The sequence below is a fragment of the Triturus cristatus genome, chromosome 9, assembly GCF_964204655.1.
Source record: "Triturus cristatus chromosome 9, aTriCri1.1, whole genome shotgun sequence".
In the NCBI taxonomy this organism is placed as follows: domain Eukaryota; kingdom Metazoa; phylum Chordata; class Amphibia; order Caudata; family Salamandridae; genus Triturus; species Triturus cristatus.
Window position 1 is genome coordinate 802,793,937 of NC_140592.1, and position 26,548 is coordinate 802,820,484.

Here is a 26,548-nt window from a genome sequence, read left to right on the forward strand (position 1 = left end):
AAACTCCTGACGTTTTGGTCTCTTTTCGACCATGAACAGGTCCATGCCGTGCCGAGACTCTGCCACCTGCAACGACAGCAAGGCTAAGGTAAGGTGAACCCAACTCTTCACGCCATAGCATCCTTCAGTGACAACTGGAAAAGCAAAATCTGCACCTTTGGGCTACAGCAACGCCAGCCCGCAGTCCCCACCAACTTGACGCTCCAGCAACGACCCTCATCACTGCCCGACTGACATTTCGTGCTACAGTGACAACAACCCACGTAGCCTGACCTGCTTTTCACGCTACAGTGACAATAATCCACACTACTCTCCCAGGTCCTCGCGACCTCCTCCACCGTGAAAGTAACTCTTTGCGCCTGGCTTGAGAAGGTGTATCTGTCAGTGGGACTAACCTGGTCCCTGTATTCGACCCGTGCTCAATTGCAGTCGGCCTGAACTTGTGACTTTCCTCCTGGTGTAGCATGACAAGATAACCACGAGTGGTACTTTGTGTTTTTCTTTTTAATTTAAAGATTTTCTTATTGAACGTTTGAAAATGTCCCCCCCCCCCAGATCAACACCCTCTCCCCTAGTACACAGAGAAATAAGTCTCTTTCAGTAGTAAACATTTAAATCATTAACTATATACAGAAAAATTTAAACTATTACAAAAACATTTTTGCCATCCAGATACCAAAAACTAAATGTAAGTTCAGGCTTCAAACATCCCTAGCTAAATCATTCATCTACAACCCTCTAATAACAGTGCCCTGTAATTTGACTCCTACATATATTTATTGATGTTCTGTTTTCCATTTGGAGTGAGGAGCCCATATTTGCTTCCTTCTCCTCCTAATTTTTTTCCCCTTACAAGTATATTATGATGTTTTTAAATTATGAATTGCAAGTAGTTGCGCCACCTATTGCTGAAAGGAAGGTGGGGAGGGATCCAGACAAGCAGATGCTTTACATAATCGTAATACTGCCCCAGTCACAGACATAAAGAGCTGTTCGGCGCAAGGGACCTCCTCCCTGTGAATTACCAAAAGAACTAACTTAGGGGTTAGATTTATCTTGATTTTCAAGTTATTCTCACAAAACGTGCTTATCTCATCTTTAATTTCTCTAACTCTGGACAACTCCCAAACGTGTATTAAATCTACCCCCACCCATTTACATCATGGACAGCTGGTGCCTGTTTCACTGCCCATTTAACAATCTTTCCAGGGTATAGTGCAAATCATTAATTGTTTTATAATGCTGGGCCGCAAGATTAGCAGATATCAATATAAAGTGGCCCAGTTCCAATGATTCCTTAAAAGTACCTTCTGCGACCCCACGTTTCTAATGCCATTTCAAGGATTGTTTCTCCACATCATTCTTAACTAGGGAGTTCAAAATTCCTTAGACCAGTCCATTCATAAATTTAGTTCTTCTCATTAACATATCAATTAGTTCAGACCTGAAGAATCCATGAGGTCCCCCTGCCCATTTTAATTACAAAGTCACAAGCTGGTAGGAATTTAAAAAAATGTCTTTGGTTAACACTGAATTTCATCATTTGTTCCTCAAAGGTGATACCCTCGTTCATCATAAAAATCCCAAAGTGAACTTATTACCTTTCTTTTCCAACCCAGCATATAGAAGTCCCCAAAAATATCAGCGAGACTAAGATTATCATGTAGCCGTGTATAGAAATTATATCTGCCCTCCAACAGAGTTCCGATGGAAGTGTGACCATTTCCGCTACCTGGGGATCCAGGTAGCGCATTCAGCAGATATGCAATATGCACTAAACATGGGCGCAGTGATTATGGGTTTACGGCCATCCATTAACGTCTGGAATCGCCTCCCTCTTTCCATCATGGGTCGAGTAGCCCAGGCCCGGATGTTGCTTCTACCACGCTGCCTGTACACTCTGCAGAATTCCTTCTGCATCATTCCTAGATCTATATTTGAGACTCTTAATAGCCTCCTGTTATTGCTGGTTTGGACTGGAAAGTGCAATAGGGTAAGACTGGAGATTCTGAAACTAGATACTGAACAAGGGGGCCTGGGCCTCCCGAACATTCGTCTTTAATAGTTGGCCACCCTTCTCCATTATGCGACGTTCTGGTTTGCAGAGGGCCCTAAAGTGGAGAAGGACCTCCTGGCAGAGTGGGGATGGGAGAATAGTTTTCCGATATATCTCTTGATGGGATCTCAGGCACCCCCAGAATGCCGATTTGTGGTGCATCAAGTTGCGGAAGCAAGGGAACGGGAGGTCACATTGGTGCTGCGTAGGGCGCCACATGCACGAGCTCTACCATTGCAATGGCTGCATAATTTTTGCCATATACAAACTGTAATGAATTTGACGGGGTGGTTCGAGGGGAGGTGCCTTACTGCGGGTGATCTATATTGAAATGGTTCTTTCCTCTCATTTGCTGAAGCACATGAATTCTTCTGGATCTCTGGGGGGCATTTTTTACAATATGCAATAATATCACGCACTATGCGTGAGACATGGACTTTCTTCCCCGAGGAACCTACGAAGTCCCACACCTTGCTGGTGATTTTAGACCTAGGCACCCACAGGGGATTAATCTCCCATTTATAACAAACATTTAAGGCTGACCATAGAGTCAACGTCTCCTGCGTTCGAGATAGATGGTCAACAGACCTACCGATGCCCTTCACAGACAGTGAATGGAGGTGAGCGTTTGCACAGGTTCGGGAAGTGGCCAGCAACGTTCGCTTCAGACTTATACAATTTCGTTATCAACACCGCAAATGCATGACTCTCCTCAGATTAGCGTGCATCAATGCGGCGCGTTCCCCTTGAATGTCCGCGCTGTGGGGGCAAGACAGCCACGTTCGCTCATATGACGTGGGATTGCCCTCGGCTTCAACATTACTGGTCAGCGGTGTTGGAGACGCTTCGAGGGGCAACAGGCACCGATTAAGCATTGCCTTCTAGGGGTCCTACAGACACCAAAGGCAACAACAAAAATGCAATGTAATTTTGCGAACCTGGGACTGGTGCTTGCTAGGCGACGCTTGGCAATACACTGAACACAGCGCAAGCCCCCTAGATGGATAACAGATATGTGTGAATGGAGGGTGGCTACGGAGCGACGTCTGCGTATAGTCCATACAGATGAGAATGCCGAACGAGATCCGGAAACATGGGGATTATTGCTGAATAAATTGTAAACCCCTGGGCAGATGGCTCGAGGATCCAATACCCACTCACAGACTGAGACCCCTGGCACACAGACGGGGTGGTGGTGGTTCCCCTAATAGCCCGGATAATACCAATCAACATGGAAGTTTTTAGGTTTCTTGAGTGATGAGGGAACCAGACCAGTTACTGCAGGGGGATGACACCTGAGATTATATTTTGCAGGGGAACAGTCTGCCTCATAAGGCCTAGGATGCCGCTCAATTACACATTATAGGGGACACACAGGGGCAAGGGCCCGGTACTTCATTACCCGGTACACCAACGATCCATTAGAGGAAGAGGGATGGATATAACTGTAAAATCACATCGGTCCTTGATGTCAGAAGATATAGAGGAGTGCTGCTCTGCCAAATGCTGCCCAGTTTTCAGTTCTTCCTTTTACTAGTTAATTGTTAATTGCTAACTGTATTGCTGCTACTTAGATATCTAAAAATAGGGATGTGCAGCTTTTTTAACATTTTACCTGTAATACATGCTTTGGCATACACATGTTGCATGTTTAAAAATACAATTATGTACTATATATGTGAGATATATGCTTCTACTGTATATTGCTGCTAAGTGTACACCGAAATAACAACAAGTTATAAAAAAATGATATCTGCCTAGCTTACGTTTTTTCTGCAGATCTGCCCTGAGTTTATTAGCCCCCTGCAGGGTCTTGAATCTTGTTTTATTATTTTTTTATTGCTGGTTCTATTTCCGGCAATAAGCATCGTTTTGCATCTTTACCTAGAAGCAATTCAAACACAGAGCGAGTTTCTTCCATGCTATCCCATACCCCCTCCCATCTTCCTAACCAGAAGGTCAAATATTGTAATGCTGAGGCCCAATAGTACATTTTAAAATTTGTGACAGTCCACGCCCCTTTCTCTGTTGGGAGAATCAACAATTTGAGAGCCTGCCTAGTTTTGGAGTAGGCCCAGATAAACTTGGTAACCAATTCTTCATTCCGTTTAAACCACTGATTCCCAAATACCAGTTGTATTGTTCTAAAAAGATATACTACTTTAGGGAGAAACATCATCTTAACTACATTACTTCTGCCAATTATCATTAGATGTAAATTATCTATCCTCAAGAAATCGTTCACTGCCTCTTCAATTAATTCCGCAAAATTATTCTCCACTATAAATTCCATCTCAGCAGAGATACTAACCCCCAGGCATACAGCTTTTTCGACTAGTCTAGCCTCACTCAATTGAACATTACTGTTAATAACCACCTGAGTTTTGCCTCTATTTAACGAATATCCTGTAAACCTTCCAAAAGACTAACAGGTACATGCATCAACCATTTTTGCGAGTGCAAACTGTGCGATACGCAAAAATCGGCCGTTTGCGCCCGCAAAAAGGGCATTTGCGATGCATCAAGGTAAAAAGGCACTGGCAATTTGAGAATTCGCAATTAATTGCGATTTCTCAAATTGCGATGGCATTTAAGGAATCGCATTTTTGCGATTCCTTAAATGCAATGCAAGAATCACTTCAAAATAGCAATTTTGCTACATGGGGCGCAAATTACCATGAAGTTGAGCTTGATGGTAATTTGCAAAAACTTTGAAAAATGCACTAAAGTGCATTTTTCAAAGTTGTAGGTTACAAACACACATGCCCTTGGGGCATAAATGTGTGCAACATGTGTGCACAGAGCAATTTCAGGGGTGCAACAGGGTGTCCTTTGGACACCCTTGCAGCCTTGAAATTGCATGCACAATTTGCGAGTACCTATTGGTACTCGCAAATTGCGCATGCAATCTCCCATTCATTCCTATGGGCCTGTAGGCCCAGAGGAATGAATGGGAAGGCATTCCTTAATTGCGACTCGCAATTTGCGAGTCGCAATTAAGGAATGTTTAGGAATCGCTATTTTAATAGCGATTCCTACATGCATAGGCTTTTGAGAGTCCTTAATTGCGATTCCTTAATATTCGCAATGAAGGACTCGCAAAAGCTTTTCTTGATGCATGTGCCTGTAAGCTTCTTCTTCAATTTCTGCTAAGGACGCAGCTGAGTCAAGGGTCACTATGGCTAGATCGTTTGCATAAGCCAAGACCTTTAAGTCCCACCCATGAAGCGACACCAGCGGTATACCTATATTATTCTCCAACTTACGTATTAAAGGATCAATATATAAAGCAAATAATAGAGAAGAGCATGAGCACTCTTGCTGTGTACTGTGTCGATTCGTTATGCCTTCATAGTATCCTCCCGTTACTCCTACCTTTGCTATGAGATTGCTATATAGTGCTTTTATTCCTGTAATATACCTCTGTCCAATGCTGAAACTTTTTCATTATAGCCCACAAGTATTCCCAAGAGACCCTGCAAAGGCTTTTTCAGCATCTAATAAAATCAATGCTATAGGGTCTCCTGCAACTTTTCGAGGCATCCATTAAGGTTATCACTCTTCGTACATGATCAACTTAGATTTCTTCGGTATAAAACTATGCTGCTTTGGAGATACAGTCTTACCAATGTTATGGGAAAGCCTATTAGCTAGCACCTTATATCTCGGCATCACTATTCATTAAAGTAATGGGGCAGTATGACCCGGGTTCATGAGAGGGCATTTTTTCATTTTGGAAAAACTATTATATTCGCAGTTGCCCATGATACAGGTGGCATCCGACCTTCGTAAACACCCACATAAAACCTTTCAGAAATACCACTAATTGAGTGGAGGATACTTTATAAAATTCCATAGGAATTTTGTCTAGCCCCACTGCTTTTCCTGATGGTAGGCTCTGAATTGCCTTCATAATTTCGTCCCCTGAAATAGTGGCATCGAGAGATTCCTTATCTAAAGCATTACGTTGTGCCAGAGTAATTGCCTCCAGATATGTTGTCATTCCCCTGCCCTCTACCTCTATATCATCACTTTATATTTTTAACATTGCCTCTAATTAAGCCTGACTGTTTTGTGCTAAGCTTCCAGAGCGTTAAGCAAAGGTTAACTCAGTAACAGAGGTCCAGAGGGCAGATTCACAGAACTAATCTGAGACAAAATCCTAAACTCACTACTTTTGGTATTCACAGAAGGCATTTAGTAGTAGTAAGGTTAGCATTTTGTCTTAAGTTAGGATTTTGTCTTAAATTAGGATTTTGTCTTAAGTTAAACTTAAGTTAAACTTAAGTTTGTCTTAATTTTTGGTCTCAAGACAAAATTCTAATTTAAGACAAAATCCTAACTGAAGAAAAAATCCTAATTTAAGACAAAATCCTAACTTTACTACTACTAAATGCCTTCTGTGAATACCAAAAGTAGTAAGTTTCGGATTTTGTCTCAGATTAGTTCTGTGAATTGGCCCCCTTATGTACGAAGCCATTTAGCATTTCTGAATGTGCCGAATCGCTATTTCGGCCCTTTATGAAATGCCAAATGGCCTTTTCAGATGTCCAAAGGGCCAAAACCCGTCGCAATTTGTGATTTCTACCTGGTAGAAATTGCAAATGCAACTTAGGAATCGCAAATAGGGATTACCTATTTGCGATTCCTAAAGCACATGTACGTAACATTTTCGAAATGTGAATGGGCATTTAGCCAATGCTAATACCATCAAACTTGAAGTCGATGGTAACCATGTGCAAAATTAAAAAATGCATTTAAAAATTAATTTTTAAAATTTGACATGAAGCGCACATATGCACTTGCATGTGCACGAGGAAATTCCGGGTGCCTCCAGGGGGACCTTAAACCCTGAGACACCCTTGGCTTTGCATTTCTTAAATTGCGATTTCCGAGTAGCAAATCGCAATTTAGGAAATGCAGACGATTTAATATTTTGCCCATTAGCGGCACTGCAATGGCATTTCCTATTTGTCAGTCCCTAATTGCGATTCCTACTTTTTAGGAATCGCTATTAGGGAATTGCAAATTTATTACATATCCTTTTGCATTTCTTAAATAGCGATTCCTAGGGAGTCAATATTTAAAAAATGCCAAGACCCACCTTGCATCGCTGCCTTCCCTGCTGCCAAGGACTAGGATTGGGGAGGTCTCGGAGCTGCCAAACTAGACCCAAGTGGCAGAAGCGGCCTCACAGCAGTCTGCGAGCTTCCCGGCTGAAGCTGGGGAAGAAATTCAGCAAGCCAAAGAACACTGAGGCGGGGAGAATCGGCTGCCCGCGGATCAGTCATTAACGCCGGTGGTGACTGCCCACCATGATGTTCATCTTCCTGGGTCACATCCACCGCAGCAGCGGGCCAGCCACGCCCCCCCCGCCTCTCTCCCGCCTCCCCGCCGTGAATTGAAACCTGGCGAGGCCTGGACAGGCTGGACAAGTTCTGGTGGGGAATAAGACCCCCCAAGAGACGAGCTAGAAGTTGCTCGTACAGCACTGGGAAGGGGAGAGTTTCCCCCGTTTGAAGTGGGACGAAAGGCCTGAGTTACGGACAGCTTTGGTACAGCCAATCCTCATAGAAGCACCAAGATCCTTGTAACTGTATGCAAACTGTTGTGCCCCGATAACACAGACAATGCTATGGTAAACCCGTAATCCACATAGTACGCCACACGGAAACCTACATCTTCAGTGGGCCCAGACCGTTGATAAAGGGTGAACACACCTGGACACAGTGCAATAAGGCAGTATAGTCCCTAGGGAAACCCGACAGGCCGACAGTGAGAAGGCATCCTCGCTGGGCAGGCGGCGGGGATTACTAGGGCTGATCTTAGACATAGTAGATATCCAAGAGCATTCAACTCCTGAAATGGCAACGAGCAAGGGAACTAAAGTGAATGCGCACAATAAACTGGCAAAAGAAGATCGTGAAGCGCAACAGATGGAGGCTTTGGATGCTCAAAAGAATCCCCAACCGACGCCGTACCCTACACTTCACTACGTCATGGAAGCTATTAGCGAGTGCGTACCTCCCTAGACTCAGTCAACATAGAGGTATCTCTTATACGGGCTGACTTTCGTTAAATGAATGAAAGAGTGAAAGACCTTAAAGTGATGATGACCACACTACAAGCAGATACGTCTCAACTCCAGACACAAGTCGCTGAACTTCAAAGCCAACAGACTTGGATGGCGCAACAACTGGACGAGTATGAAGGGAGGGCTCGAAGGAATTACATACGTATATTGGGGTACCTGAACGGGCCAAGGGGCCAGCAGCGGACCTATATGTAGAAGATCTATTATTGAAGCATCTGCAGCCTAAGAGACTATCAAGTTATTTCTCGATTGAAAGAGCCCACCGAGTTCCAGGGGGAAGCCAAAGCCGGGAGTCCCCCCAAGACCGCTTATCGCCCTTGTTTTCAACTATAGAGACCGGCACACCATCCTTCAAAGAGCACGATCCAATCCTCCGCTCAACCTAGACAATAATTAAATCACGTTCTTCACGGATTTCACGGCCAAGGTCCAGGCCCAACGGCGTAGGTTTCAGACAGTGAAAAAAGAGCTCCGAGACCACGAAGTGAAATACGCCATGCTCTTCCCAGCAAAACTCAGAGTGGATTCGGACGGCAAGACGTGGGTCTTTACCTCACCAGAAGATGCGTGAAACTGGCTGGAGGGTTGGCGCAGAGTGGGAGGCCAACGTAGAGATCGGAATGAAGGACAAAGATCGTACAGAGTGAATAGTGGAACACAACCTGAAGACGAATCAACTAAAGCAGACGGAAGAGAGTAGACGCATAGCTAAGAGGGTTGTATCTGTGATCGGAACTGCCTGGAGTTCTACACGGACACATGCTCCGCTGCGATGGTGAGACGATCCTCAAGATGTTACCGAACTGAGGGACTCAGGTAGACTTGATTTTTAGACTATTAATACCACCAATGACCAGATGTGGGTTGAGACACTTCAGCCATCTGGAAGCTGGGCTGGAAGCCTAAAGACCGTAAGCATAAGAAAATGGATGTTAGCAGTGAGAGGACTACCAGCCCGCACCTTTCAGTATTTTGGGGGGAAAGAGAGGCACTCTGCCTAGTTGGGGAGTGGGTAGTTTTAAATCCACGGGCAGGGGGGCAGGGAGGGGGGTTGGAAGGGGGTGGGGGGTGGGTGTTTACCTTTTCAAGGTTTGTTCAATTTGCAAATCGACAACTACATACAGCCATATACAGGTTTTATTGTTGACTTCAGCTGCAGGGGAGTAGCACAGGGCCATAGAACACTAGTTATACAGCTTTATAATGTTGAGCACACGACAAGATTGGAACGTCACATTCTGATTTGCTTAATACTGGATGACTGGGGGTAAAATGGAATTGTCACTCTCTATACTTACTTGGAACGTGAATCGGATGGGGCACAAAAGTAAACGTGGAATAGTCCAACAATATCTGAAACGACATTCACCTGATGTGGTATTATTGTAGGAGACACATATGGTAGGCAATAAAAGTAAGGCCCTCACAAGATGGGGCTATAGACTCCTGGTGCACGCAGACTACACCACGGGCTCTCGGAGAACAGGTATTCTCGTTAAAAAGTACCCGGCTCTTATCGTACAGCGTACTTGGGCGGACCCCGGGGGCAGATTTGCGGTCTTAGAGGCCCAATGGGAGGGAAGGGCACTCAACGTGATTTCACTGTACTTACCACCGGCACTGGGCAAGGAGGCGCTGACAGACTTAGGTACAATTTTGACAGACCTTCCCGTGGGCACCCTGATCATGGGAGGGGACTACAACATGACCATGGACAACCGAATAGACAGGTACCCACATCGGTTGTGGGCACGGCCAAACACACTAATGGAAGTATTCACCACAGCTATGGGACTGACGGATGGGCGGCATATGCTAGAACCTGACGGAACCCAGTACACTTATTTCTCTAACGCACACAAAAGTTCATCTCGTATTGATTACTTCCTAACACACACAACCTCAATTGGCCCTGCCGCGAGGCATCTCCAATCACTCCCCATTTAGAGTCGAGTTTACACATTGGGAGCAGCAGCCGTGGGCCACGATCACTCTAAACCCATGGCTGTTAAAAATCCCAGACATTAAAGAGGAACTATACACGCAACCCATCAACTATTTTCAAGAGAATGTTGGTTCTGTCGAATCTGCACTAACTATATGGAAAGCCTTTAAAGTGGTCTTAAAGAGACAGGCATTGTCTCTAAAGACCGGTTACATTCAGAATAAACGCCAACAGCTAGTTCAATTAGAAAGTGAGCTCTACCAGTTGGAGACCAAATACACCAGTATACCATCGGAAGACGTTCTCCACCGTCTTACACTTAAACAAGAGGAATACAAGATTAGATCACGAGAACACATGATGACCAAACTCTTTCATATTCAGCATAGAATATATGAATAGGGCGATAGGGCCGGTAAAACTTTGGTCTGGCTAGAGAAAAGAAAGCAAGGAGACAGATGGGTGCCGCGACTGACCCTAACGGATGGCACAATAATAACACACCCTAGATATATAGCGGACGCATTCGCAGATCATTTAGAACAAATGTATTCCCCCTCCACTACAAACACAGCAGAGGACTCTTGCCAGTTCCTCTCTGATAGCGACATACCAACGCTCTCTGCTACTGATAAAGAAGCCCTTGATATGGACCTAACAGATGAAGAAATCCAGAAGGCCATAAGCCACATCAGCTCTGGAAAGGCGATGGGACCCAATGGGACCCCCATCGAATTTCTAAAAATAACTGTCTCTCAGGTAGCCCACACCTACGGGCCATGTATAACGAAAGTTACGAGCAAGGGGTCCTGCCGACGGACCAACGCCTTGCATCCATAGTTGTAATCCGCAAACCTGGGAAGCCCGTAGATAATTGCAGTTCATATAGACCGATTTCATTAATTAATGTAGAAGCTAAGATCCTAGCGAAAGTACTTGCCTCACGGCTGGTCGCAGTTATCTCATCCCGAGTTCATCCGGACCAATCTGGCTTTATGCCAGGTAGGAACACAGCGCTCAATATCCGGCATCTCCACAATGTGCTAGCACATAGAGAATACATGGAAGAAGACACAGTGGTGATGTCACTTGATGCCTCCATGGCGTTCGATTCTATAGAGTTGCCATGCCATACTTATTCGAAGTCCTGAAAAGGATGGGATTTGGCCCAAAGTTTTTGGGATAGGTGAAATTACTTTATACAGGTATACAGGGTCAGGTGTGAGTAAACAATTACACGTCTCATATGTTCATGCTACAGAGGGGTACCCGACAGGGCTGTCCTTTGTCCCTCATGTTAGAACCGTTGGCTGCCTGGGTGCGACGAGATGTCATGGTAAGGGGCTTGAAATGGCAGAGCGTCAGGAGGATAAGATATCACTTTACGCTGATGATATTTTACTTTACCTCGCCTCCCCTACAGATCTATTCATGGGGTGCCAAACATCTTCAAAAACTTTGGGAAATATTCCGGATATGCTATAAACTGTAAATCGGTGTTGTTCGTGCCACGGGGCCAGGTCCCGCGTCTCCCAGTGAACTGCACAGTGGAGGTGGCCACAGAGGGCTTCCGCTATCTGGGAATCTATGTAACTTCAGACCCCGCCCCCTTTTACAATCATAATTTAGCCCCCTGCTGGCCCGGGTACTTGCGGGAGAGAAGCATTGGTGATCCCTACCTCTATCCCTAGTGGGTCGAGCTGCCCTTTTTAAGATGCTGGCCCTCCTCCGCTTTTTATACATTCTTCAGAACTGCCCGCACCGTGTCCCAGACACATACTTTGTAGGAGTTGAGAGTGAGGTCAGAGTGCTGCTATGGGACGGAAAGGCTCCTCGCATCGGAATGAAAAAGCTGACGAAAGGATGGTATGATGGGGGAATAGCCCTACCAGACCTTCGACTCTATTACTGGGCATCACAGTTAGTGGTAGTAAACCACTGGATATACCGCTGCCCTATTGACCCTGCCTACCTACTGGACAGATATCAAACTGGGCGACTGGGATACCTGGGGGCATTGTACTCAAAAGTTAGAAAAGGGCGATATTTTGGGCCTACATCTCATACTATAACAATCTGGCATCAAGCGAACTCCCGACTGGGTTGGTCGAATCTTCTCACAAAGTCAGCGCCTCTGTGGTATGCTTAGAGTCTGGGTCTTCTCTGTCATCAACCTGGCTTCGACAAATGGGATAGCAAAACACACAAGATGATGGATGGAATGTTGCACATTGGCAAAACATTCACCCCCAGTCACAGATCTGGGTTTAATCCATCGTTATTTTGCTCACCACGCCACCCCAGTTCAGACATGGCCATATGCAAATCAGTCTTGACCCTGTGCCTCATGGGAACAGTCCAGCCCGAACTGCCAAGCCATGTCTTCCCTGGACCGGAATAAAGCATCCTAGTACCGGTTTCTGGCTATCAGCCGTCATCAGCCAGGATAACTTGACTCCAGTGGCGTAGTGAGCATGGGACCCACGTCTGGGCATACCCTTCCCACATAGGGCGAACAGCAAAACACACAAGATGATGGACGGAATGTTGCACATTGGCAAAACATTCACCCCCAGTCACAGATCTGGGTTTAATCCATCGTTATTTTGCTCACCACGCCGCCCCAGTTCAGACATGGCCATATGGGATGCCATTGGGATTTCCGTGGTTGGGGACTTGGTTAAAAAAGGTTCAATTCTTAGGTTTGAAGAGCTTCGTGGACAATACGAAATGGGCCTGGGCGAAATATTCAGGTACCTGCAAATTAGACATGCCCTTACCACGGCTCTCCCCGATCTCACAGACATACCGGAGTCATCCCCACTAGAGGACCGATTACTTGATGTACCGTTACAATCCAAAGCCATATCGTTGACCTACAAAAAACTATACAATAACCTACCTGACACATTCCACAAACTTTGAGAGCAGTGGAAGGGAGACGTGGGACCTGTAGACGACGAAGACTGGCAAACAGCACTAATGGCCCCCAGGGAAGCAGCCATTACCCTCCGCTTTAGACTGATACAACTCAGGATTCTACATAGATCGTATTTAACAGAGGTTGCCTTAGCGAAGATTGGCTCTAGGTTAGATGCACTTTGCCTTAGGGGATGCCAACGCATAGCTACCTTCTACCATACGGTATGGGAATGCCCTGAGCTACAGCGAATATGGGAAGGGGCCACGACTCCTATCCAGACTGCTTTGGGAAAAGACTAACCCTTACATCGAGACTAGGTCTACTCAACATTTGGCCACCTACTGACCTCACAGAGGTAGAACAACAACTGGTCGCATTAGGATATACCCTAGTTAAGTGGGAAATAGCAAGGGGATAGGGGGCGGCAGACCCACTGTCTCTCCAAATGTGGGTGAAGGAGTTAGACAAATGTATGATTGCAGAAACGGACGTATTAAAAACACGTGGATGCCCGAAAAAATGGGACAGGAAATGGGGCAAGTGGAATGTCTATCGTGGTAACCTATGTATATCCCCATCGGTGGAACTTGAAATGCGACGTAGCGGAGAACGAAATGTTGTCATATAGTAAATGTTGTTTTTCTCCCCATAGATGTTGTAATGATGCAGTGTGTGATTGCGGGAAATATCAAATGTCTTATGTCTGTGCTTATACTTTTGAACTCAGTAAAAAGAAATAAAAAAATATATATATTTAAGAAATGCAAAGGGGAAGCTTTGTACATCTGGGATCCAATTTCTTACTCTCAGAGTTCAAATAGCGGCCAAAGGACTTATTTCCTTCCTTGTACTAGAGCCCATGGATCTCTGGCTACATAAAGTGAAGCGAACACTACTGAAAACATGTTGAATTCTATTTTGAATTCTGTTTCTGGCTTCTAGTTTCTAGAATGCAGCATGTAAGCTTTACTGGCAGATAATACTGCCTATGAAAATAATTGAAAATCATAGCATAATGCACTTCCCTTATATTTGCTACTCATATAGCGTGCCATGGAATAAAATGGATTTGCAACAAATTAGATGCTATATTTTACAAAAGTGGAGGAACATTTGTCCCAATTATGTAAGCAGCACTTAGGAATTTGCACGATTTTCTGCCTTAGTGCTGTGAAATAGCATTGTACAAAAATGGTTGGAGCATTCCTTATTACTCATGCAGCAAAGTGGAAGATCATCAGTTTGATTGTTGAGCCTCTCTGTAAGATGGTACCTTGTCCTCATTTGGCATGAGTAAAATTTCTTTTATTTCTTTGAAATTCACACAGTTTCAAACAATTGTTTTCCATGGGAATGAGTTCATGCAGAATTTGCCTTGAGGAAAATACTTTCTTTTTAAACCAGCCTCTTTACTAGTCTCTTGCATGGCTTTTGAACATGAGGTATGCACTAGCGTTCAATTTTAACAGAAAAATACCACACAATAAATTATCCATTTTGTAATTTTCCAAACCCCCTAATGATTAGTAAAGTCCCTTTTATCACTTATCACAAGACTAGATGTAATGATTTGCCTGAAGTTATATTTAACATGACCCATATTATATTGAAAAATCACAATTTGATATTTGTCTGCTTTTTTGTGGAGGTAACTGACTAAAACCTCTAATACGAATAATTTCTACTTTTATCACTACCCAGGTTGTTAAGACATCTATCACAACCAAAATGGAACAATTAAGAAAGCAAGTATCAAGCACACCTGATGAAGTGAATGGCGAGGCAGCACATCTACAAACACAACTTGACCTGGCCAGAGTGCAGCTTCAGACAATTGAATCCTTTTTAAATACCTTACCTATGTCTGATAGCGTAGACATATTTGCTACATTAGAGGTATGTAAGACACGTATACACTTGTACTGTTAAAAGTTGATATTTTTGCAAACATTAAACAATCAAGTGTTTTTGTGAATGGATGAATGGATACATGTAATACCAAATTGTTAAAAATTGTACATTTAAAAAAAAAAATGTCTGTGTTCACTCTTTCTTTTTAGGGCAGCCAACATCAGAAACATATACTTTACAAAGCAAGTGTTTAGTCTAGACCCTTAACCTTAGAGATATTCACTATTGCTGGAAACATAAAAATATGTCTAAGTTGTAAGTGTAGTGGTGTAATATCTTATGGGAAACTAGTGTGATTAAACATAAAGTAGACCTACTATGAGTATCTGCCTTAAAGCTGTTACATGGGGCCTTATGTTCTAAGCATTTTTGCTGTCACAAATGCCCAAATCACAAAATCGTCCGCTTGCAACGGCAAAAATGCTATTCCTGATGTACAAACACCCAAACTTCAAATCTCCAGAATCGCAGTTTGGGTGTAGAAATCGCTATTTAGAAGGGGCATGTTTAGGGCGTCCCTTCCAAATAGTGATTTCCAGTGTTATGTATCAAGGTTTTGTGAACGAAATGAGGTTGCAAAACCTTAATATTTTACCACCAACACAAATTTGGTAATAATGCATTCGTAAATTGGAAGGGGTCCCCATGAGACTCCTTGCCCGTTGTGAATGTTGGAAAAATATTTTTAAGAGCAGGCAGTGGTCCCAGGGACCACTACCTGCTCTTACAACAAAATGAAAACAAAAAGTTTCATACATAAGGAATAGCGATTTCCAAATAGCGCTTCGGATAAAATCGTTATTTGGATATCACTAATCCTATTCTTTGTACATCGGGCCCATTATCTCAAAAACCTAGCTTAATTGCTCGTCATCTCCCAGCATTTACAGTATTTAAACAAGAGCCTGATCTACGAATTGTGAGTGATAAACTTTTTGAGAAAATTCGATGCTAAGGTAATTTGATGTTTGTCAAAGATGAAATGCACCACGGTAAAGGGTTCTTTTTTATATCCTTTCGCAGTGTACAAATCCATATTTGGTAGTAATGGCTCAGTAAGATGACATCAGCAGTAAAGCCAAGGCACATACTCTAGAAGAGGTCAATTGTTAGTCTCCTTTGAACACGTGCAGAAAATAGAAGTACTTTTTTTTAAATAGTGTACGGTTATTGCTGCTCCAAAGACAGCAGTTCCTATATAAATAAACAAATTCCCCTTTAGATGCAACTCATAGTATAGGTGAATATGGAAGGGAAGATGCATACAAAAAGCTCACTTTGATCTACATAAATCAGTTCATTAGAGATTGTGCATTTTCAATGTTAAATAGCTGTAATGACAAAGTAAATAAAAGATTGACTCATGCTCAGCAGTCAGCTGCAATCGCACTTTGACTGTTGTACTAATATAATGTGATTTTTTTTTTTTCAAAACAAGTTAAACTTTGGTAGGAAGCAGGACTAAAGTAAACCTAAAACTTGCAATTTTGCGTGGGACGCATGTTTGGTTTACATCTCACAAATAGTCTGATGTTAGTCAGGTACTGTGATACAGAGCGTGACGCTGAAGTTCTGTTTCAAGGAATGTTGGGTTATTCCATCCTTTCCATTTACCTCAATAGATAATTATTAGCTGGATTATTTCTAAAACAAGGTACTCACAAGGTACTCATGCGTTCTCATTAATGACTAGCCCAGGCGAAATGTCCAGTATGTTGGCATACTGTTACATACTTTTGTGAATTCTGCATTGCGTCTCATTCCCGAAATTACACCAACTTGTCATGTGGGGTATTAATGCTGAGTTCACAGCAAAACTTTAGCACAAGAGCACAGGAACAGGGTCAATGACTAGAACATGAGTGGCGGTTGTTCGCAGCACGTGTGCATTTTGTGCTATTTCTGTAGCTCGAAATGGGCTCATGTATCCAAAATGGATTCTTTTTATTTTGTTATTTTATTTATTTAAGCAGGGCAGAGACATAGAAAGAAGAAAACAAAAGATAACAATAAAAATACTGTTTTATAATAATACATCCAGTCACATATTTTTCAATTATATACAATTTCATATAAATCCTATGGATACTCTATTAGTTACCATCAGAGAAAGAGTTCTACATAACTTATAGACTAATACTCTATTCCAGTAAATACTCATCCTTAATCTTATTTACATTTTCAGCATTATTCACTTTGATTACCCAAGTCTTCCTATCCCATTTATCTCCTTTCTTTCAGCCAATTAATCATGGGTGCCCATATTTTACAGCCTTTTTTCCTAGCTCGATGTCCCTTAATCTCATATAGTGCCATTTCTTCGGTATATATATATGAAGAAACCGATAAAACCATGCTAAGTTGCTAGGTGCTTCTTCTTCCTTCCAAGCTGTTGCAATCAGTAGCCTAGCTACTGCCACTGTCATAAATACAAAATCTGTCTGTGATGAAGATAGACCAAGTTTATAGTCAAATCCAAATAGCATTAATGTCTAGGTTAGGCTAAGATTTTTGTGATAGTTCTTAACCAAAAATCTTCTATGCCGATTTTAAGGGATATCAGTTTACTGCATGTAGAAAACATATGAATTATATCGGCAGGGCCATCTTGGCACCGAGGACACGTGTCATTCTCGCGTTTCCCCCATTTAAATAATTTCTCTGGAGTATAATACAAATTAAATATGGTTTTATAATGCTGTGATTTAAGATAAGCGGAGAGAAAATTATTTTTTGCTAACTCTAATGTCCGATCTATATTTATTTCCTCACCTTCTAATTTCTCTACCCATTTAGCCTCAATTTTTCCAATATCATCTGGGAGATTTCTCAGCAAAATATATAATATTCCCCAATCCGAGCTTTCCCTCGAAAAGCTAATTCTAAAACTGGTATAAAATCCAGATTAAAGATTTCTTGCGAAAGTGTCCTCAGCCAGCTCCAGATTTGAATATATTTAAATTGAGATTGTTCATCTATTCCTTTAAGTCTAACCAAATCCAAACATTTTATAATCTCCAATTTATCATTATACAAATGACTAATTCTATTAATCCCAACTGACGCCCAGCCTCTTGCCATAGGATCATCCATCCCAGCTGGAAACAATGATGAACCCCATAGTGAAGTATATCTGTTATATTTTTTAATTTTTAATACACTCGTAATTTTCCTCCATACCCCCAGGCAGATTTAAACACTTAAACCAGGTTTTTTTGTAGTAGCTAGGTTCAATTTTCTTTAAAAACATACCCGAAGCCTCATTGCCAATATCAAAATGATATATTAAGGCAAATCATTTTCGTAAGGAATCTTATCATTTAGTAACGGGACCATTTGTTGTAAAATAACTGCCCAATAATACAGTTGTAGGTTCGGTGCTGCCCACCCACCTCTATCTTGGGGAAGTGTCAAATACTTGAATGATCGCCTTATTTTCTGAAATTGCCATACAAAGTTAGAGAACATTGCCTCCATTTTCCGGCTAATAAGCCCTGGTATTTCCAATGGAATTGAGCAAAATAGATATAGGATTTTCGGGAAAACCTTCATTTTTAAAATATTAATCCTCCCCACAATAGTTAGCTGAATTTTATCTATCCGCCTTAAATCTTTCCCAATTTCATCTAGTGTTTGCTCAAGATTATTTGTCCATATTTTATCTACGTCAGCACCGATCTTTACCCCCAGATAGGTTTCAAATTGAGTTTGTCGTTGATCTGAAATATTACATTTCTTTGAACAAATAATTTGTGTCTTGCTTCTATTAAGTAAATATCCAGATCTATTTCCAAATTCCTCCGCCATCCTTTCAATTTCTCTCATTGCTACTTCTGGATCAGACGTTGTGATGGCTATATCGTCTGCATACGCCAGTACTTTTGTTTCATACCCACTAGTTTTCATAGACCTAATATTGACATTTCTTAATAGTTGTTCAATAAAGGGATCTTGATAGATGGCAAAGAGAATCGGAGAACATGGACATCCTTGTCTTGTTCCTCTAGCTATTTTTATGATTGTTGAAGTATTGCCCATAATCTGTAATTTAGCTATTGGGTTAAAATACATTGCTCGAATAGCTGTTGAAAGTCGTGGTCCAAACCCTCGTGCCGATAGAACATCCCATAGATATTGCCAGGCCATACGATCAAAAGCCTTCTCGGCATCTAAAAAAATTATAGCTATTTTTTTGTTGTTGGCCTCGGCAATATCCAGTAGCGATATTACCCTTCTAATATGATCTGTAGTTCCACGGCCTGGGATAAAGCCATGTTGCCATGGCGAGACTAGTTGAGCAATCACTTTCTGTAACCGATTTGCAAGGACTTTAGAATAAAGCTTTGCATCCAAATTTATTAATGCAATCGGTCTATATGAGCCCGGTAACTCTGGAAAAACGACAATATCCGTCTCTTGCCATGAGCTGGGTGGAATACCTCGATATTGTACATCTAGAAATAGATCTAGTATTAATGGAGCCAGTTCTGACTGAAGGAGTTTATATATTTCAATTGGGATTTTATCCGGGGCACAAGCTTTCCCATTAGATAACAAAGCTATTGCTACCAATATTTCTTCCATTTTAAACTCCTCTTCAAGTTTTAATTTGGCTCCTTCGTCAATCTTCCTCATCTCTGTATCTCTTGCCTCACTACTCTGTATGGTTGTCACTATCTGGTCCTCTTGATATAGCTCTTGATAAAATTGCTTAAAAACCTCTATAATTCCATTCGTATTTGTCTCCAGTAAGCCCTCAGTATTCCGTATTTGTGCTATATTGTTTCTTATCGTTCTCTGCCGAGTGCGAAGAGCCAATAACTTCCCTGCCTTCTCACCATACTCATACATTTCCTTTTGATATATTTGATATGTTTGAGCTACTTGCACCTGGAAATGTCCAAAATGGATTCAAAGGGTATTTTCTGATTTCAGTTTGTGTAATTATGCCTCAATTTTGTGGAATTTCAAATAATTTTGCAAAAGCAAATTATGCGAATTTAGCACACGTCTTCTGATAACATATTGACTGTTTTTGTTTTCTAAAAGGCTTAGGTAAGATATATCTCATACATACAAATGCAGATGTCATGTTGGGGGTGTTATCCAATTTGCAGGGAGAACATATGTCTTTGTGCTTAGTGTTAAAGTAAAATAATTAGAAAATGACTGAGAACTCTTTCCACCAATTAAGACAAACACAAAAAATATGCTTAATTGGAAGAACTTCAAAAATAGGCTATACACGTGTTTTTCTTTGCTTATGTGCCACATGGCAACTTCAAATTCCTCTGTTTTTGCACCTTTCAACATGAGACCCTTTGTGTTTACAAAAACACATGTGATTTTTCAAATGAAAAAGACTTGAAGTCATTATTGTTTAGCGGTCTAGGAAAGACAGTTTCAGTATGTGTGTATCCTGCGGAATTAAAATTAGCTTGTCCTACTCTGCAGCCTACCCAGCTCTGCTAGCTTCCCAGAAGGAGGACTCTATGTCGCACGACCTAAAAGACAACAAGCAAGCGTACTCGATCCTTAAGAACCCCATTGACAAATTGACCTCACCTACCTCTCCGACATTTAGTGCTCTCTCTACAACAGTTAAACGTTGTAATATATGACTAAACCTAGGTTGGCTCTCAGCAGTCCTACATGGATCGGCAAACGATCATGACAAGCTAAAGTACGAAGACCCCAGCCACTTTGAGCATTTAACTTAATGAAATCCCCGAACTTGTGCTCATGGAATATAAATGGCTTGCAGACTAAAAGCCACAACAAGGATCTTACAGCTCTCTCTCAAGGGAAAACCAGACTATCTGCCTACAAGAAACATAGTAAACACGGCCGTTCCCAATGGACAGATTTTCTGATTGTTTTAGCTGAGTGCTCAAAACAAACAAGTCTGGTTGCCCAAAGGAGGGCCTTTGTAGCTTTTGCACTTAAGATAGTAATCGAATTGGTAGAATCAGATGATGACAACATCTTAATAGTCAAACTGCAGAAGTGACATAAAGAAACTCAGTAACCTCTATTATCGATTAACCTATTTATCCACCCAGAGCCAGGATCAAGGAAGTTAATATCATCTCAACTGTCAAACATTTTGTTAGACAGTCTACAAGACCAATCGTCTTTAGAGATGTTAATCACAGAGGACTTCAACATGAACATTTTGTGGCCCTTTGCCCAAGACAGGCAAATTATACAACAGGATCATCTCTGAGCGGTCCCTGATCAGTCTCTTAGAGTTACAAGTAACAAACCCCGGGACGCAAAGACTGTGGCACTGGTAAAAGACCCTGAATCACTCAGGTTAAGAGTACTGAATGGCAGATACAAACACAACACCCCTCCAATGTGGACGTACTCCTCAGCTGGTTTGTATTCTACAATAGACTTTATGGTAGTGACTGTGCCCCTACTCCATCTAGTTATTTCATAGCAAATTCAAAAAATGGGAGACAGTGACCACGTGCAAAAAAACATAGATATCAATGCTCAATGTCTCTTCTATCAGAAGGCAACCTTCCTGCCGGGAGAGCTTGAAAACAACAAACTATAGGAAACTACGCCGGCCAGAAGACAAAATAGGTCCTATTCGAGAAACAGCTCTAGCAGGCACTGCCTTAGTAATTACTGTTTTAACCCGATCTCCAAGTGGGCACTCTTTGTAGACAAACTACTGAGCGATCAAGGATTTCATAGCAGCTCTAGCTCGCAGCAAGCTAAAACGTTTGCACCAGACCCAAAATGGATTAAAGCATCTTCCTTCTGTTGTGGAGTGAGGAAGAAACACAACCAAATCTGGAAACTGGCTAAGAGGCACCCAGAAAACCCAGATATCCAGGATAACCTTAAGTGCCTAAACAACATTTTCTGGAAGATGGTTTGGGAGGAGAAAATAACAACAAAACAACATTTCTGTGCAAAAGCATTGCACCTCAGCAAAAAGAAAAATTTGAGGAACTTCTGAAGGATGGTTAACAGTTTGAACAGAGCTCCCTCTGCTGCCTTAAGTTCAAACCTAACAGAAACTAGCTGAGTTAATTTCTTTACTGATCATTTTAAACAATCTCCAGAGGTCACTCTTTCTCTCTCTTTACGAGCAGGGACTTATAACTCCAACTACACCCACCAGCTCGGGTGACGTCACGCTTATCTTCTCTGAAGATAAAATACGCAATTCAATCCAAAAGTGCAGGCATGATGGGGCTCCTTGTGCGAATGGCATTCTGCAAGCATTGTATAAATCAAATACAGCCTTTTGGGCAGCAACCCTGACAACAACTTTTAGCAGCGCCTTGTATCAAGAAACTATTCCAGATTCTTGGAAGGGCTCCATAAAAACCCCAATTTTCAAAAGCAGTGATCATCACCAGGCAGGAAAATTACTACCTGATCAAACTCTTAGATACCGAGGTTAAACGCTTTGCAAGACTCCTATTGGTGGAATTGCTGCTTTGGGCAGAAGATGCTCACATTGTACCCCCTAACCAATCGGGGTTCACTAAAGAGACCGGAATGGCAATCAACCCCAATTGGGATTCACTCAAGGGACCAGCACGGCAACCAACATCCTGTCTCTATCGGTAATAATGGATAAGCTTAAGTGGAAAAAACAACCAGTCTACCTTTGCTTTGTGGACTTTAAGGCCTCATTCGATTATGTGCAGCGTAAACTCCTTTGGCAAAAATGGGCACTCTGGGGCATCCTGGGTCACCTTCTAAAAGCAATACAGATGCTATATACAGGTACCTGGGCAAGAGTGATAATAGGAGATAGCTCTTTTCTGCCTTGGATGCTGTAAATGCCCATGCAGCAAAACTAGGCCCAGCCAATATAGAAAAGGTCACTACCTCCAGCTTCCTTTAAAAAAAAAATTAATGGCGTAAGAAAGACAATCTCGATGCTCAAAGGCAAAGAGACCTTATCCTCCAGATGTCACGCCTGGATGATATTAAACTAGTATAAAATTCTTAAACCCCAGCCTTACCTGGAGGCCGGATGGTCCAGGCACCTAAAAGTCAATTTTATGAGATACTGCTTTGGCCTTCTTCCAGGCCAGGCCTACAGTGTGCCATGGAAGTGGGTCACCCAAAAGGCTTGGTAGTGTGTTTGGCGCCTAGAAGTCCTGGGAGGTTACTGTGTCAGCTATACACCCCTTGGCAGTGGTAGGATACTACTCCTCCATATTCAGGCTCCACTGCAGTGTACATTTCCTTTTCATAATTCAGTTATTTGTGGTGTTGGTTGTGCCAGCGTAGTTCAAGTGTCTTAATGGGACCACACTACTTGTGAGGAATGCATCACACAGCCCCTGGAATTAGGTGAGTTGGAACCTCATTCCGGAAATACTAGCTGGTGTGCAGTCAGAGTTCATGGCACCTGGTGCAGGTCATAGGTGAATGGAGGCAGTGCCAGTACTAGTCGAAGAGGGAGCAGTAGTGTCACAGGGCTCGTTCTTTGGAAAATGTTGTGACTAGGGAATCTTGGGCCCGGTACCAAAACATACCTCCCAAACAGATGCCCTGCGCTGGTGTGTACTCTGCAACTGGTGCCGTCCTCTCCTTCAATAAAGCTCTCCTTCTGCACTTCAGATTGTCTCTCACTTAGACTGCAGACTGTAGTCCGATTTCTTCCACTGACATGTCGCTTCGTGGTGCTCAGATGTCACAGGGGAACTTGGACAGTTGGAGATCCTAATTGCCTTCTGTCCAGAATTGTACACGTTCCGGTCAAGCTTTGGTGATAGCATAGAAATTCCAAAGCCTCGTCCTAGCAAAGCGCTGCAGATCTGTTCCTGGTGCACAGTGTACTTTGTCAGCTTGTCCCCACCTCAGATGCTACAAGGCAGCTATTCTTCTAGCAGTGTTTTTTTCATGCAGAGACACTTCCACTATCCCATTAGAGCATCTGGTCAGTTGTCTTCTTCGAAGCAGAGTTCAGGAAACCTTTTCTGACAGTCTAAAGCAGGAAAACAATTTTTGCAGTGCCAACCACAGCAAGTGGAGTTAGTATTGTATTCCGCCAACCTAAATCACAGAGAGTTTCTCGTTGCCATTGGTTTGGAGACTCTAGAATCTGGCAGAGAAATCTTGGAACCATGGCTGGAATTGTCTGCCCCATCTTCATAATAATGTTGCAGACAATAGTGGTACATTTCAACAGTCAGTTCTGAAGTCCATTTTGGGCATTTCTGCCCTTTTTGCTTATTCCATTAAGTCCAGCCACGGACTTTGTCACACGCTATGACCTAGAAGATGAGGTGGAGCTGAGAGCCTCCAAACAGAAAAACCCAAAACACGGGCATAAAAGCAATGCAAATTGCTCCACTTAAGAACCAGGTAAACTGTAGGGATAGCTCCTCCTGAGATCAATGAGCCAGGAAAAGGCAGGGTGAAGCACCTTAGCTTCAAAAAGACCCTGGGTAGTTAGGACCCTGTAATCCACATCTTCTGTCTGGACCCATCCCAACCCTCCATCTCAGGTACCACTTAATTGTAGCAAATAAAAACTGAATCCCAGTGGGGCCATGGCCGCCTGTTTCACACACTCTCCACATATGTATTTTCTACTGACACAAAATATTACACATTTGCAAAAACCATAGGCAAAGGAACCAGTTGCAGGGACTGGCAGACCACTCTAACGAGGAGATTCTTCTCTTTGGTGTAGGCAAATGAAAAGGCCTATCTTGCCACTGTGAATGTTTCCACTACCATCAATGTCAGTCTTCTACAGCCCAGTGAGTTGATAACAATGACAGTTGGTAAAGAGGGTGCAAATGGTGTGCTTCTCTAGACTACAGAACAGCAATTTGGGTCTCAGTCCATGTCATGAAAGTACCTTGAGTGTGTTGAGGCAAGGGTCAAAAAGCTACTGATTGCTATAGTGAATTTGAGTCCTGGATGCACGCTCTGTAGAGCCATGCAAATGACATTTCTCCATCCCCATATTGCCGTGTAGCAATTATTTAGCAAGTAAAGCGTCATCCAACACTTTTTGCAGAATTTTGAATTTATGTCATTGCAAAACACAACTTTTGGTGCTAGTCTGATCTAGATTACCTGTCTCTGACTTTCTCTGTACTTAGTATAGAGATTGCTTGTGAAGGCTAGTAAATTCAATTGGCATTTCTTTCTAGAATTAGGGTGAATTTCTGTATCTTCCAGTCTTCCATGAAGTGTAAATCCTTGGGGAAACCACAGTGGGAGAAATAAACAATTGCATTTATTCTCTCGCCAGCAATCTTCCCATAGGTATTTCACACTGATTCACAAAACCACCTCATGATCTTTAGACAGAAATGTCTCATGTTGTTTTGACGTGAAGGCTGGCAATGCTGATGTAGTGGCAGCATATCCACGGCTTGGTGCAGTAAATATTTGGACTATTTATGTTCTGGCTCGACAATGCAGCTGTCACCAGACAATTATGTGAGCATCACTTGATAGGGGCTTTGTTGTACATGTTTTGATTGGGCAGAAGTTGTGTGATTCCACAAAAAGTGCTTGCCTTCCGTACAGCTGTAATCATTTTGTTTATTCTGTCCAGCTGAATGAGCTTGAAAATTCAGGGGCACACACATGACATTATAATGCTATTAAAGGGTCTTAGATAACTAAATACTTTTTTGTGTTTTTCACTGGCAGCAGCACAGATGGGACAAGGTCAGGCATTAACCTACATGGATTGTTATGTCTGGTTTGACAGTGCAACTGTCACCTGACCTTTTAACCTATACCAATATTGTTCTACAGTTCTTTGCTTCCACCCAAATACATATCTATTGCTATAAAGTTTACGTGTAATACTTCACATTACCATACAACACTCATTTAAAGCCAGATCTATTGGCATTGCCAATGCTTGTTTGAAGGGTCCAACCACTAGAGCGTAATAGCGTTAAAACTTTAAACAAGTTGAAATGGTAACAAATGTTTGCTGAGGCTATTGTTGAACAGGTCTGATGCATGTGTCACAGAAGATTTTCACTTTACACATCTCAGCCCAGGAGAGACAGGGTTGCTGAAACTTTTAAATGTTTTCTTTTTGTTTGCCTAGGAAACACATCAGCAACTTCTTCACCAGAAAAAGAACATGACAGCTTTTCAGAGACAAACTGGTAGCCCAAGTTCCACTCTTGTCAAGCTACAGAAACAGTACAAGAGTGTCAATGAGTTATTGATAACAAAGAGACGCATATTTCAAGATCATTTTCTCGATCATCTTAAAGGTAAGCAAGTTTATACATTATTGAGGATTTTTATTAAAGATATCCAAGAACTGCTTTATCTGATCCTTCTAGAAGCAAAATGAAAATACCTAAAACAGCTTGCATGCATAATTCTGTGCAACGCTTTTGCAATGTGTATAAGTGCAATCATGTTATGTTGGTAATCAGGGCAGACTTTAGTTCTGGTGGCGTCTGGTGCGACAACCTTTTTTGCCCCCCCCCGTACCTCATCCATTGGCCTCCTTCACCACAGATTCCCTCGGTAACACCTTAGAACAGTGCCCCTTATCTCTCCATAGCCCCTCTCTCACATGCATTTGATATGTTATGTAGCGCTACTAATATCAATGTATGCTGTCAGGGTTCTTTACATCACACA

General features: G+C 42.4%; 1 protein-coding gene across 1 annotated transcript in view; it reads left to right on the forward strand.

The window, feature by feature from the left end:
- LOC146798868 (nesprin-2-like) overlaps positions 1 to 26,548 on the forward strand; it is a 1,144,883-nt gene that overhangs the window by 359,684 nt on the left and 758,651 nt on the right. The window contains exons 36-37 of the mRNA XM_085627789.1: positions 14,720 to 14,914; positions 25,998 to 26,169. Of these exons, the coding sequence (XP_085483915.1) occupies positions 14,720 to 14,914; positions 25,998 to 26,169 (367 nt within the window). The remainder of the gene's footprint in view (positions 1 to 14,719; positions 14,915 to 25,997; positions 26,170 to 26,548) is intronic.